This window comes from Trichomycterus rosablanca, chromosome 9 (assembly GCF_030014385.1).
Source record: "Trichomycterus rosablanca isolate fTriRos1 chromosome 9, fTriRos1.hap1, whole genome shotgun sequence".
Taxonomy (NCBI): domain Eukaryota; kingdom Metazoa; phylum Chordata; class Actinopteri; order Siluriformes; family Trichomycteridae; genus Trichomycterus; species Trichomycterus rosablanca.
Genome location: NC_085996.1, coordinates 37,814,117 through 37,828,373, shown reverse-complemented (window position 1 = coordinate 37,828,373; position 14,257 = coordinate 37,814,117). Strand labels below are relative to the sequence as shown.

The 14,257-nt window shown below is 41.5% G+C and overlaps 1 protein-coding gene across 1 annotated transcript in view; it reads left to right on the top strand.

Annotated features, from left to right (window-relative positions):
• The first annotated feature begins 8,426 nt into the window (after window positions 1–8,426).
• ino80 (INO80 complex ATPase subunit) overlaps window positions 8,427–14,257 on the top strand; it is a 76,636-nt gene continuing 70,805 nt past the window's right edge. The window contains exons 1-5 of the mRNA XM_063002365.1: window positions 8,427–8,493; window positions 11,177–11,238; window positions 12,087–12,268; window positions 13,139–13,323; window positions 13,417–13,484. Coding sequence (XP_062858435.1) covers window positions 12,126–12,268; window positions 13,139–13,323; window positions 13,417–13,484 — 396 coding nt within the window. The 5' untranslated portion in view covers window positions 8,427–8,493; window positions 11,177–11,238; window positions 12,087–12,125. The remainder of the gene's footprint in view (window positions 8,494–11,176; window positions 11,239–12,086; window positions 12,269–13,138; window positions 13,324–13,416; window positions 13,485–14,257) is intronic.

Sequence of the window (14,257 nt, the reverse complement as noted above, 5' to 3'; positions counted from 1 at the left end):
AAAATCCAGGACCAACAGATACAAAAACCCCTGTTGAGCAAGCCGAGGGCGACTGTGGCAAGGAAAAACTCCCTGAAAATTACAGGAAGAAACCTTGAGAGGAACCAGACTCAGCAGGGCCCCATCCTTCTTGGGTGGTCTGGAGGATACTTTAAATAAATACACGATTTACACAAATCATACAAACACAGAATTGAATGATCTAAAAGTCATACAGTGGTAATAAATAGATAAATAAACAATTAAATAATAATAGAGTTGTTATCCGCTCTAGTCTTCAATAAAGTCTGTAGTGATTTCTTGTCGTTGCAATTACTCCAGACCCGTCACATCTGACAGGAGCAGCATCGTTGTCCCGGCAGTCTCGACTTTAATCCTTAACCTCGGCGGGTAAACAGGTTTCCATCAGAATGCCCTCGGGGTAAAACAACAGAGAATGTAGTTAATAATGTACAATGCTAGTTGACAAACAGTTTTACAGAGAGTTTTAGACTCCGGCAGCCCTAATTATTACAGCATAACTAAAAGGGAGAGCGAGCAGGTAACAAGGTCATGAAGGCTTTCACAGGACATCAGCGCCCACCTCTCCTACCCAAACCAGAGTGATTGGACAAGAGAGGCAGAACGACAGCGACCCAACATCCCTGATCACCACAAGTTTCTATGACCAAGAACCCCCAAGCTCTGCGCCTTTGTCTATACTAATCAAAAGCCTGAGAAAATAAATATGTTTTCAGTTTAGACTTAAACATTGAGACTGTGTCCGAATACCGAACAGAGGCAGGAAGATTATTCCAGAGTTGTGGAGCTTTGTAAGAAAATGCTCTTCCACCAGCTTTGGTCTTTTTAATTTTAGGAACTATAAGTAACCCTGCATCTTGTGAACGAAGTGGACGTGCTGGGCTGTAGTAATTAATAAGTTCACTCAGATACTGTGGAGCCAGACCATGTAGCGCTTTATAGGTTAGTAAAAGTATTTTGTAATCAATGCGAAATTTAACTGGCAGCCAGTGTAGAGATGATAGAACAGGAGTGATATGATCAAATTTTTTAGTTCTAGTTAGCACTCGAGCTGCTGCATTTTGAACTAACTGGAGTTTGTTTAAGGATCTACCAGAGCATCCAGTTAGAAGAGCATTACAATAATCTAACCGAGAAGTTATAAACGCATGGATCAGTTTTTCGGCGTCATTAACAGATAGTATATTTCTTATTTTAGAGATATTACGCAAATGATAGAAAGCAACTCTAGTAATATTATTAATGTGTGTATCAAAGGAGAGATCTGAATCTATTGTGACACCTAAGTTTTTTACATCTGGGCTGGGAGTAACAGAGAACGTGTTTAAGTTTAGCACCAGGTTAGACAACTTGTCTCTTGCAGCTTTAGAGCCAACAAGTAAAACCTCAGTTTTATCTGAATTAAGTAAAAGAAAATTACACGACATCCAGTTTTTTATGTCGTTTACACAATCTTCTATCTTACTGATTGTGTCAGTATCATTTGGTTTGGCTGATATATACAGCTGTGTGTCATCTGCATAGCAGTGAAAGTTTATGCCATGTTTATGAATAATTTCACCTAGTGGAAGCATATAGAGTGTAAATAATAGCGGTCCAAGTACCGACCCCTGTGGAACACCACACTTTACTTTTGTAGTTTCTGAGCATTTATTATTTACATAAACGAATTGAGAGCGGTCAGTCAAATATGATTGAAACCAAGAGAGTGCGAGTCCTTTAACACCTACTGTATTTTCTAGCCTCTCCAGTAAAATGTTATGATCGACCGTATCAAACGCTGCACTAAGATCTAATAGAACAAGAAAAGAGACACATCCATTATCAGAAGACATTAACAACTCGTTAACTACTCTAATTAATGCGGTTTCGGTACTATGGTTGGGTCTAAATCCTGATTGAAATTTTTCATGAATACAATTTTCATTCAAATAAGAACATAGCTGTTTGGAAACGACTTTTTCTAATATCTTTGAGACAAAAGGAAGGTTTGAAATTGGCCTATAATTAGATAAAACATGTGGATCAAGATTAGGTTTTTTAATCAGGGGTTTAATAACAGCACTTTTAAACAATTTAGGTACATACCCAAGGCTAAGGGATGCATTGATTAATGTAAGCAGGGGCTCTACAATAGCTGGGAGTAAATCTTTAAGTAAACGAGTTGGAACAGGATCGAGTATACACGATGATGACTTCGATGATTTAATCAACACAGTTAGTTCATTTTGGGAGATTGGATTAAAGGAATTTAGTTGGATTAACTCGTTACTATTATCACCAATGCTGCTCGGAGTGAGTCCATACTTAACATTGGCAAGTGACACACTCTGACTCTGAAGTCGTATTTTTTCTATCTTGTCATTAAAGAATTTTAAAAAATCATCACTGGTACAGTCGGGCGGTATATTAGATTCAGTTTCATTGACGTTTTTAGTTAATTTGGACACTGTCTCAAAAAGGAATCTAGGATTGTTTTTATTTTTCTCTATTAGGGATGAATAATATAAAGATTTAGCTTTTATAAGTGCATGTTTATACTCAGTTAGAGCATCTTTCCAAGCAATCTTATACACCTCCAGTGTAGTGTGACGCCACTTACGTTCTAATTTCCGTGCTGCTTGTTTAAGTGCGCATGTGTGGTCATTGTACCAAGGAGCAAGTTTTTTCTCCCTAATCAGTTTAGTTTTGAGTGGGGCTACGTTATCTAAGGTTGTGCGCAGTACGGTCTCTAGGTTTTGAGTTGCCTGATCTAGTTCTTTAGGTTCTGATGCTGATATATTTGGTAATTCTGGTAGGCAGTTTATGAACGCTGCTGCAGTTGCAGATGTAATAGTGCGCTTACATTTAAAACGATTTGGTTGCTGTATATTATTGGACAGGGACACTTCATATATTAGTAGGGAGTGATCAGAGATTAAGTCATTCTGTGGTATAATTTCCAGGTTGTCTATGTTTATACCATAAGTAAGTATTAAATCTAAGGTATGTTTACAGCGGTGAGTGGGTCCTGTTACATTTTGGGTGATGCCTAAGGATTCTAAAATAGAATCAAACGCAATTTTGAGTGGATTACACTTATCCTCATAATGAATATTAAAGTCACCAACAATTAAAGCTTTCTTAGTTGATAAGACTAATTTAGAAAGAAAATCGGCAAATTCGTTAAGAAATTCTGAGTAAGGACCAGGGGGTCGATAAACAGTAACCAGTTTAAACATACTATTTTTATCAGATGAACATTTATTGGTTATGTCAGAGATAAGAACTTCAAACGAGTTTGTTATGGGAGATGATTTTACAGTAAGACCTATGTCTTTATCATAAATTGCGGCTATTCCTCCACCACGACCGCTAAGACGTGGCTTATGTTCATAACTGTAACCCGGAGGAGATGCTTCATTTAAACTTAGATACTCATCAGGTCTAGCCCAGGTCTCGGTTAAACACAGGGCACTAAGACAATTATCTGTAATTATTTCATTTACAATTACTGTTTTGCATGCAAGTGACCTGATGTTTAGAAGTCCTAACTTTAGTTTAACTTTACTAGGGTTTTCATGATGCTCATTTAGATTAATTTTAATTAAGTTATTATGACATACTTTTTGATTTTGTTTTGGCTTACACCTGCCACGGTAAACAGACACAGTCTCAATGGTTTGTGACCTAAGGATTCCGGGTGACGTCCGATGGCGACTCGCAGACAGTCGGTTAGGCCTGTTAGTCTGCTGCCTGGTCTTGGCTCTGGATAGTCATTTAACACTATCTGCCGCTACACTAACGCGGTGGTAAAGCCTGTCACCTATGCTGCAAGAAATGCGAGCAGCACCCTCCCACGTGGGGTGGACACCATCCCGCTTCAAAAGACCAGGCCTTCCCTCAAAGGTGGACCAGTTATCTACAAAATCGATGCAGTTTTCTGAGCACCATTTAGACATCCAGCGGTTCAGCGACAACAACCTGCTGTAGGTTTCGCCACTGGGTCGAATCGGTAAGGGGCCAGAGCACACTACTGCCTCAGACATCGACCTAGCTAACTCACACACCTCTTTAACATTACTCTTAGTAACCTCAGACTGCCGTAAACGAACATCATTAGTGCCGACGTGGATAACAATCTTCGAAAATCTACGATTAGCATTAGCCAGCACTTTCAGGTTTGCTCTGATGTCAGGCGCCCTGGCCCCCGGAATACAGGTGACTATGGTTGCTGGTGTCTCTATGGGGGTTGCAATACGCACGTGTCGGAGCTGAGAATCTCCTATAACCAGAGCACTTACATTAACAGGCTTCTCAGCGGGTGGCTCACTGAGTGGGGAAAACCTGTTGGACACGTGCAACTGAGATGGTCGGTGCTTTTCCCTACGACTATGTCGCCGAGACGTCACCCAGTCGCCCCGCTGTGAGGGCTCTAATGCCGGAGTCTGGGGTTCTGTACCTGAACTGCTGGCATTCGGGACTGCTACAGCTGAATCTAAGCCCTCACTAGTAGTAGTCTGTTCTAACGCCCGAATGCGCCCTTCTAACACTGAGATCTTCTCCGTTAGACTAACCACTAATCTACACTTATCACATGTAAAGTTATCACTAAACACGGAGAAGGAATAACTGAACATATTACACTCGGAACATGGATACAGCGCTCCTGCTGGGGCCATAACAACAAAGAAATATACTTAGCTTTACAAGATGAGTTGGAGATGATGTTTATGTTGGATTCACCGGCGCTTCTGCTGGTAGTCACAGAAGAACGGCTTTAATTCCGGATGAAACAGGCGATGATGAGCTGGAATACAAAAACCACCAACCAAACCAACACAAACGTGCTTCGTTCGGACAAAAGCGGCTGTAATTCTAAAGGAAAACGGTGTTATGCGCTGGTGTACAAAACAAATAAACGCGCTTCCTACGAACAGAAACGGTTATAACTCCTCACAAAACAGAGGTGTTTTAAGAGCTGAAATACAGAACACAACCAAACACAAACGCGCTTCGTGCGGACCGAAAACGGTTTTAATTCTGGATAATTATGATGTTTATGCGCTGAAGTACAAAAACAAACAAAACCGGGCTTCGTTCGGATGCCGGTAGCAGAAGTTTCCTAGTTTCCAACACAGCACGAATTTACGTTAGTAAACACAAGCGCTTTTTTACGATAAACAAAATAAAACTAAATCAACAACACACGGAAGATTAACGTATAAATTATATGTTTAAAACATACGTATATAAAAAGTTATTTAGCTAAAGGCTACAAACAAACTACTAGGCTAGCGTCTCAGCGTGCGTACCACCGGAAGTGACGTGAGGAGTACGTCACTCCCTCAACAAGATCCATCCATCGTGGGTGGCCTCGAGCATCATTTGGATTCATTAGAATTAGTTAAAACAGACTAGATACATACAAATCTGTGTATTTCTAAAAGTGAGGTCTATAAAAAGTAGGGATGTCCCGATCACGTTTTTTTGTTCCCGATCCCGATCTTTAATTTTGATCCCGATCCGATACCGAGTCTCAAACCGATACTTGTATTTTCTAGATATTGTCTAGATAAGAACTAGATAATACTGTTTACACAGTGCACACTTCAAGTACATTACAGTTATTCACATTAATCCAGTGTACATGTTTAACAACTGAATAGCTCTGCAGTGCTGTAGGAAAAAAATTGCCTGCATCCAAACTATTGCTTAATGTTCTTTTACAAAATAAAAGTAAACAAACCTAGTGCAGCATTGTAGTAAAAATGAAGTGAGATAATTAGTTTCACTTTGAACTTTATATTCAAAGAACATAATTCTGTTTAATGCAGTGATACACTAAACATGAACAAAAATCTCCACTCACGAGTGGTGTAGCAGCTTAACCTGAATATAAAAAAACAAATAAGTTACTTAACAGCATTACAGTAAAACCTGAATACCAAAATAAAATGGACAGGCTCTTTTGTTATGAAGGAAAGCCAGTTCTTAAAGTGCTTGTATTGTGACAATGGTTTGATGGACGGGTCTACGCAAAGTGAGTGTGTTTTGACCCTTTGGGGCTTCCATAGTGCATGGGATAGCGTGCTCGGCTCTGGCTGTCCGCTATTCGTAACAGAATAAGTTAATAAAGTGTTAAAAGCTCCCGACAATTAGTGAATATAGCGTGTATTTATTTCTTTATTAAGCGAGTGCATCACTACGACGCTCGGTTACATAACTAAGCCAATCGGAGTGCTCGATACTGAGATGTCGTTCAGTCTTGTAACACGTAAACTGGTAAAAGCTGTACGTTATGGTCCTGAAGTTTTCATACTCGGATTAAAAGTTATTGTTTTGTAAACCGGCGTGATCCTCGACTCACACACCATATAAACAGTAAAATTCTACAGTAATGAACGCAGCTCTGCTCCCACCGCCTCGTGAAGCGCTCACACTGCAGACGTTACACTTCACTGTTGGACTCGTTTCACTTTCCAATTTAAAGTATTTCCACACAGCGGACATGCTGACGTAAAACAAAAGATCGGGTTATGATAATGCCGATTTCCGATCAGTTAAAAATGCCTTGATCGGCCCCGATCCCGATCTGTGAGATCGGATCGGGACATCCCTAATAAAAAGTCAACTCCATCGCCTGTGGAGATCTTTGAGCAAAGGTCGATTGCAAGATGTGCACATAAACACAAGTACACATACTGTAGGGGTGGCACGGTGGCTAAGTGGGTAGCACTGTCGCCTCACAGCAAAAAGGTCCTGGGTTCGATCCCCAGGTGGGCCGGTCTGGGTCCTTTCTGTGTGGAGTTTGCATGTTCTCCCCATATCTGCGTGGGTTTCCTCCGGGTGTTCCGCTTTCCTACCACAGTCCAAAGACGTGCAAGTGAGGTGAATTGGAGACATTCAATTGTCCATGAATGTGTTTAATATTAAACTTGTGAACTGATGAATCTTGTGTAATGAGTAACTACCGTTCCTGTCATGAATGTAACCAAAGTGTAAAACATGACGTTAAAATCCTAATAAACAAACATACTGTAGAAGTAAGCTTATAACATAAAATATAATAGAATACATAGACAAATAGAAATATACTAGGGCAGCTGTAGCCTAGTGGGTAAAATACTGGACTAGTAATCAGAAGGTTGCCGTTCAAGCTCCACCTTTGCCAGGGTACAACTGTTGGGCTCTTGAGCAAGGCCCTTAACCTTAAATTGCTTAGACAATATACTGTCACAGCACTGTAAGTCACTTTGGATAAATGTTGTTTTTTAAACGGTTACCCTACATGTTACCATGCTATATTTAATGTGGGGTTTTGTTTTTTTGAAGCCTGTCCAAATATTTTTATATTTACTATAGTGCCAAAAATTTGTGGACACCTGACCGTAAGCTTGTTTCCAAAACATGACCAATATTTTCAACTATGTCTGTCGGAATTTGTGCATATTCAGTTAAAAACGCATTCTGATTGTGGTCAAGAAGCCCAGGCTCACAGTCAACATTCCAATTCATCCCAAATATGGTTAAATATGGTTAAGGTCGATGCTCTGTGCGGAGCACTGGAGTCCCTCCTCACCAAACTAGACAAACTGTCTCTCTATGAACCTCACATCATGAAGGTCCTGGGTTTAATCCCCAGGTAGAGCGATCCGGGTCCTTTGTGTGTGTAGTTTGCATGTTCTCCCCGTGTCGGTGTGGGTTTCCTCCGGGAGCTCCGGTTTCCTCCCACAGTCCAAAGACGTGCGAGTGAGGTGGACTGGAGGTACAGAATTGACCATGACTGACCTAATACTGACCAGTTAGTGTAGCTACAGTGTTAAAAACCCTAATAAATCAGGCCTGACTCGCAACTGACATTCCAATTCATCCCAAAGGTGTTCAGTAAGGTTTAGGAAATGGCCTGTGAGCACATCACTTATGTAATATTATATATTTTATACACCATTATGTCACAAAATTGAACACTGGCTTAAAATACTTGATAAGAACTAATAAAATAATATAGTAAATATGTTATTATTAAACCCTGAGAATCTGCAAGTCACGCGATATTTGGGAGCGTCACCGGTGACGTCACGTGTACAAGCTCAGACTTCTGAGCGCACCAGGCATCATCAATCGGTGGCCAAAAATGTGCATCGCGTTTTGAACTAAAAACGTGCCTTTTTGAAGCACAGACTTTCACTTTTTGGGTTATTTTCCAAAACCCAGAATTCACGTTCGCGTCACGAAAAGAAACATCGCGTTAATGCGTGTACAGTCGGTTTAATGTGTTAGCGATGCGTGTTGGTGGTTGATTATTATGCCTGTTGGCTGCTCTGTCCTCGCCATGGCGCCGCTGTCCCTGCTCTCTGGGTTACTGAAAGTGGCCGCCTCTCTACTGCTGCGGCTCCGGCTCTGTCTCTCCACAAGCGCCATTTTGGAGACAGAGAGCTGTGAGCCGGCAGCGGCAGAGACTGCGAGGGAACAGGGGGACGCGGGGACAAGGTGAGCCGTGTTTATGGGGGACATGTGGGGGAGTGTTGGGGGGAAGATGGCCGGGAGAGGGAAAGAGTTAGAAAAGTAGAATCAGAGATGACAGGCCTGCTCTGATCCGCCTCGGCGTGTGTGTGTGTGAAGGCTACAGGCTACAGGCTACAAGCAGCTTACAGCATGATTTTATTAAACTAGATATTTTACCCCGATGGAGGTGGCCTTAAAGAGGCAGGGCCCGATCGAATTATTCATAATTATGTAACGCAAACCCATTTAAGCCACAAAAGACCAATCTGTATTCCAAACCACGTTGTGTTCCCTATATAGTGCGCGAAAATAGTACGCACGGGATTGCCAACCTAGCGCACTACGTTTTACAACCAAGCGCGGATCGGGATACGACTCTAATTTACCTATTAGCTTCTAACTAACGCTATTCTCCTAATAAACACATTATCTTCTTACCATTTACTATCTATTTACTATCAACTTTTAAATACGCCTGCAGTTTGATAAGTAAAAAATAATAATATATACAAATACATTTATCCGATTCAGGCTAGCTAGCTAACTTAGCTTGCTGATTAGCCGCGTTAAACCAGGTCGGTCGCGTTCCAAATCACTCACGAGGGGACAGGTGTGAAAGGGTACACAGTACAAATAACTCACCTAGATATTTTACCCCGATGGAGGTGGCCTTAAAGAGGCAGGGCCCGATCGAATTATTCAAATTTAGGTAACACAATAGACCAGGTTGTGTCTAATGCTCCCTGCATAGTGCGCGAAAATAGTACGCACAGGATCGCTAACCTAGCGCACTACGTTCTACAACCGAGCGCGGATTGGGATACGACTCTACGCTATTCCGCCAACACTAAGCACTTGTTTTTAATAAACACATTTGCACGTTTTTAAACGAACTAGCTAACTGTAAATACACCTGCAGTTTAATATGCAAAGCCGATAATAATAATAATAATAATAGAAATAAATTGTATTCCATTCAGGCTAGCTAGCTAGCCTAGCTTGCTGATTAGCGGCGTTAAACCAGGTCGGCCGCGTTCCAAATCGCACACCGCGTGTACTTAATAGCGCCTTAATGAGTCATTCTGTCGTTACTAATTTTACGCCCTAGTTAGTGTGCAAGCATGTAAATTAAGACACAGCCACAAATGAAGCGTTTATTTTGGTTCGTTTTACATATACATTCAGAATTGTGCATTTAGCTTTATGTTGGTTAGTCTGACTATTAAAGGATACTAGAATGCATTACAATTCGATAATTCTATTTAGCTTTTTATTATTTTTTCGTTGTGAGCTAACTGGCTATGCTAACTGGCCAAGATAGCACAGTTGCAGACCTGTATGTGAGGAGATGCGTCTCAAATCTCATGCTGTGTCAGTCTCAGTATGTTCTAAATTCTAATTACACTATTAATACTATTTCCTTCCAAGAATCTACGACTAGTGGACATATTTTATTTTCCCACAATGTCTAAAACATTTTTAGCAAAACCACACCACAGTTATTGGCACCCCTACAAATTCCCATGGACAAAATGTGACAAACACGTATATTTTTATGAGCATTTCTGGATTAAATGACCCAGCAGTGTTGCCACTCTCAATTTTAAGAATTCCCAAGATCTTGCCTCAAAAAAACCCAAGTAAAACGACAAAATTGTGAACATTTATATAACATATTTTCACAGTTATTCACAAAAACAAAAATCCTGAGTTTACTGACGAAGAAAAAGTGGGATCATTATCAGTATTAATATTTACAAATTGCAATTATATAAAAAATTATGAATGTCTTTCAAACCCAGAGAGTGTCCTGTCTGATCTCTTGGACAGCTATCATTATTGGACTATGCACTACTGCAATCAAACAATGTCATGAGAAAATAAGATATAAAACTGTTTACACTATGACGATTGGCCCAGATTTATTCCTGCAATCTATCACAGCACTAACCAAATAACGTAAGTAAAATGAACGGATGACAACAGACGTGACGTCATGTTCTCACAGCCAAGAAAATTTAAATAAGTGAAGAAGTACATGTACAGTTCCAAGACTTATTTAGTAGTAGTACGCTTTGTCATTTCTCATTTATTGCTGTAGACCGTAAAACTGCATGTAGATTTGCTTGAGTGCAAATTAAAAATCCCAAGATTTTTCGGCAAAATTCCCAAATCCCAAGAGTGGCAACACTGACTGTGTCTGAGGGAGACATGGCCAAAAAGTGGATTGGCGCCCTGTCCAGTGTATTACTGCCTTGCGCCCGGTGTTTACTGGTGGAACCAAATCTATGCCGTGACACTGACCAGGACACAGCGATCAGTCAAAATAAAATAAAAATAAATGTATTGACCTTTAGTGTTACCTACAGCTCTTATGATATATGGCCAAGCGAATATGAACACCTGACTATGATGAACATCCCATTTCAAAACCTTGGGTATTAATACGGAGTTGATTTTTTTCATTATAGAATATTTTAAATGTATTTAATAGATGAAATTTGGTATTTAATGAGACAATTAGTATTTGATTAAAAAAAAAAAGTTCCAAGCAAATGGACCAAATCCTAGATTGTGAACAAGGTCGAAAACCTTTGGTGGTTAAATACTGTTCTATGGTCTTATACACTCCTAATTGTGATTGTTTATTTATTTATTTGTTTTTCAGATTCACGTTTTCATAAAATCCGGATTTTGGACAGTGAGATGATGAAATCAGATTTTCTCAAGGTATTGTCAATTAGTCACTGTTACCATTTAAAAAAAAAAATAGTACAGTGGATAGCTCTCTTAATAAATAGAGTTAAAAGAAGATCCTTTTGAAGAACTTTCATATTTATTCACTAAAAAGTCATTAATAGTAAAAGGTGGTTCACAGTCACATGGCTCTCCGGTGGCTAAGTGGGTAGCACTGTCGCCTCACAGCAAGAAGGTCCTGGGTTCGATCCCCAGGTGGGGCGATCCAAGTCCTTTCTGTGTGGAGTTTGCGTGTTCTCCTTGTGTCCACGTGGGTTTCCTCCGGGAGCTCCGGTTTCCTCCCACAGTACTAAGACGTGCAAGTGAGGTGAACTGGAGATACAAAAGTGTCCATGACTGTGTTTGATATTAAACTTGTGAACTGATGAACCTTGTGTAATGAGTAACTACCGCTCCTGTCATGAATGTAACCAAAGTGTAAAACATGACGTTAAAATCCTAATACACAAACAAACATTAATAGTAAAAGGTGGTGCACAGTCACATGACTCCAGGGTTTGATCCTTGCCTTCATTAACTGTCTGTGAGAAAGTTGCTATGCATTTCCAGGTACTCTGGATTCCTTTCAAAGCATGCCATAGGTTGATTGGCTGCTATAAATTACCCCTAGGTCCAAGTGGTTAAGTAAATTACCTGCAATGGATTGGGGCCCTGTCCAGAATGTGTTATTATGTGTTTCTGGATAGGGCCTGACCTAAAATGAATAAACAAACTGATAATACACCTTGTGAAGAACTACAGAACTGTGAAGGCTGTTTTTAGTTGTGCTCATGTGCATCAGTGTCTCTCTAACCCATCTTCTGCATGTGTGACCTGTTTAGTAAGTGACCTACTGGGCTCAGGACTCCTTCTAGCTCCCTATGGCCTCGGAGCCGGAGGGCGTGGAAGCCTCCGCCTGCTCGAAGTTGGCCAAACCGCTCCACCTGCAGTACCTGGAACGCTCGGTTAGGCTCGATGCCTTTCTACGCCACACCGCCAGCATATTCAATCAAGATGTATCCAGGTAGGAAAAGAGTCTCAGTAGAGATGCGTCTGTGTAGAGTGATCACTAGTTTTCAGACGGACATACACTGATCAGCCATAACATTAAAACCACCTCCTTGTTTCTACACTCACTGTCCATTTTATCAGCTCCACTTACCACATAGAAGCACTTTGTAGTTCTACAATTACTGACTGTAGTCCATCTGTTTTGTTAGCCCCCTTTCACCCTGTTCTTCAATGGTCAGGACCCCCACAGGACCACCACAGAGCAGGTATTATTTAGGTGGTGGATGATTCTCAGCACTGCAGTGACACTGACATGGTGGTGGTGTGTTAGTGTGTTAGTGTGTGTTGTGCTGGTATGAGTGGATCAGACACAGCCGTGCTGCTGGAGTTTTTAAATACCATGTCCACTCACTGTCCACTCTATTAGTCACTCCTACCTAGTCGGTCCACCTTGTAGATGTAAAGTCAGAGACGATCGCTCATCTATTGCTGCTGTTTGAGTCGGTCATCTTCTAGACCTTCATCAGTGGTCAAAGGATGCTGCCCACGGGGCGCTGTTGGCTGGATATTTTTGATTGGTGGACTATTCTCAGTCCAGCAGTGACAGTGAGGTGCTGCTGTGTCTGAACCACTCATACCAGCACAACACACACTAACACACCACCACCATGTCACAGCATGAAAGGAGGCCAACAAAGCATGCAGAGATACAAATGGACTACAGTCAGTAATTGTAGAACTACAAAGTGCTTCTATATGGTAAGTGGAGCTGATAAAATGGACAGTGTGTGCAAAAACAAGGAGGTGGTTTTAATGTTATGGCTGATCGGTGTATTATCAATGGGAATGCTACTAAATGGTAAAAATGTATTGTGTGTTTCAGTGATGACACTGATGATGATGATGGTTTGGGTGAGGGTCCATCCTTGACCCCCTCTAACCCTCATGCTCCACTGACTGTGAAGGACGAGCCAGCTGATGCTGAACATGGTATCAGGGGCTCTGCTGGAGGAGGAGGAGGAGGAGGAGGTACAGGGTGTGGAACTCTCAATGGAGCTTTGCTTCAAGGTATGGAACACAATCTGCTATATCCACATATAAATATTTATTCAATCACTGATTATTTGGTCATTCTTAACTTGGTATCAATGTCCACTACAGAACATAAAGCTGATAAGGCCAGTTTGTACAACTTCTCCAAGCTGAGGAAGAGTCGGAAATGGCTGAAGGTATGCGGCGCTTATCAGATATCGACGTCTTTGATGAGGGATCTTCAAAAAGATTTCTCACTTTTATATTTTAAATAGGAGGAGTAATCGGTCGTGTCTGAGAGACAGAGAGACGCTTATAGTCCGGATTTAGCTCCATCTGATTTCCACCTTTCTGGACACTCGAAGCTTTAAGGAGAAGAAGATTTTCATGTGATGATGATGTGAAAGCAGCGCTGCATCAGTGGCTACGAGCTCAACCAAAATAATTTTTTTGCTGATGGCATTAAAATGACACGGCGCTGGGAAAATGCATTGAAAAGAAAAGTGACAGAGTTTGTTTTTGAGCCGCTCAGGTGGCGCAGCGGTAAAAACACACGCTGGAACCAGAGCTGAGATCTCGAATACATCGTATCGAATCTCGGCTCTGCCCTGCCGGCTGAGGCTGAGTGGCCACATGAACAACGATTGGCCTGTTGTTCAGATAAGGGGCGGGACTAAGCCGGATGGGGTCTCTCTCTCAGACTAGTGCGATTACGACCTCTGCTGGCTGGTTGGTGGCGCCTGCACGGAGATGGGGAAGGAGTGCGGTAGAGGGTGTGGCTCTCCGTGCACAGCGCTGTACCGCACTGCACCCGTCGTGTGGGTGATAAGATGTTCGATTGCTGTGCACGTGTCGGAGGGGGCGTGGGGCAGCCTCGTCCTCCCCAATCGGGAGCGGGGACCAGCATTAGTGAGAGGATGACTGACGGGTAGAAATTGGATGCGCTAAAGTGGGAGAAAAAGGGGAAATT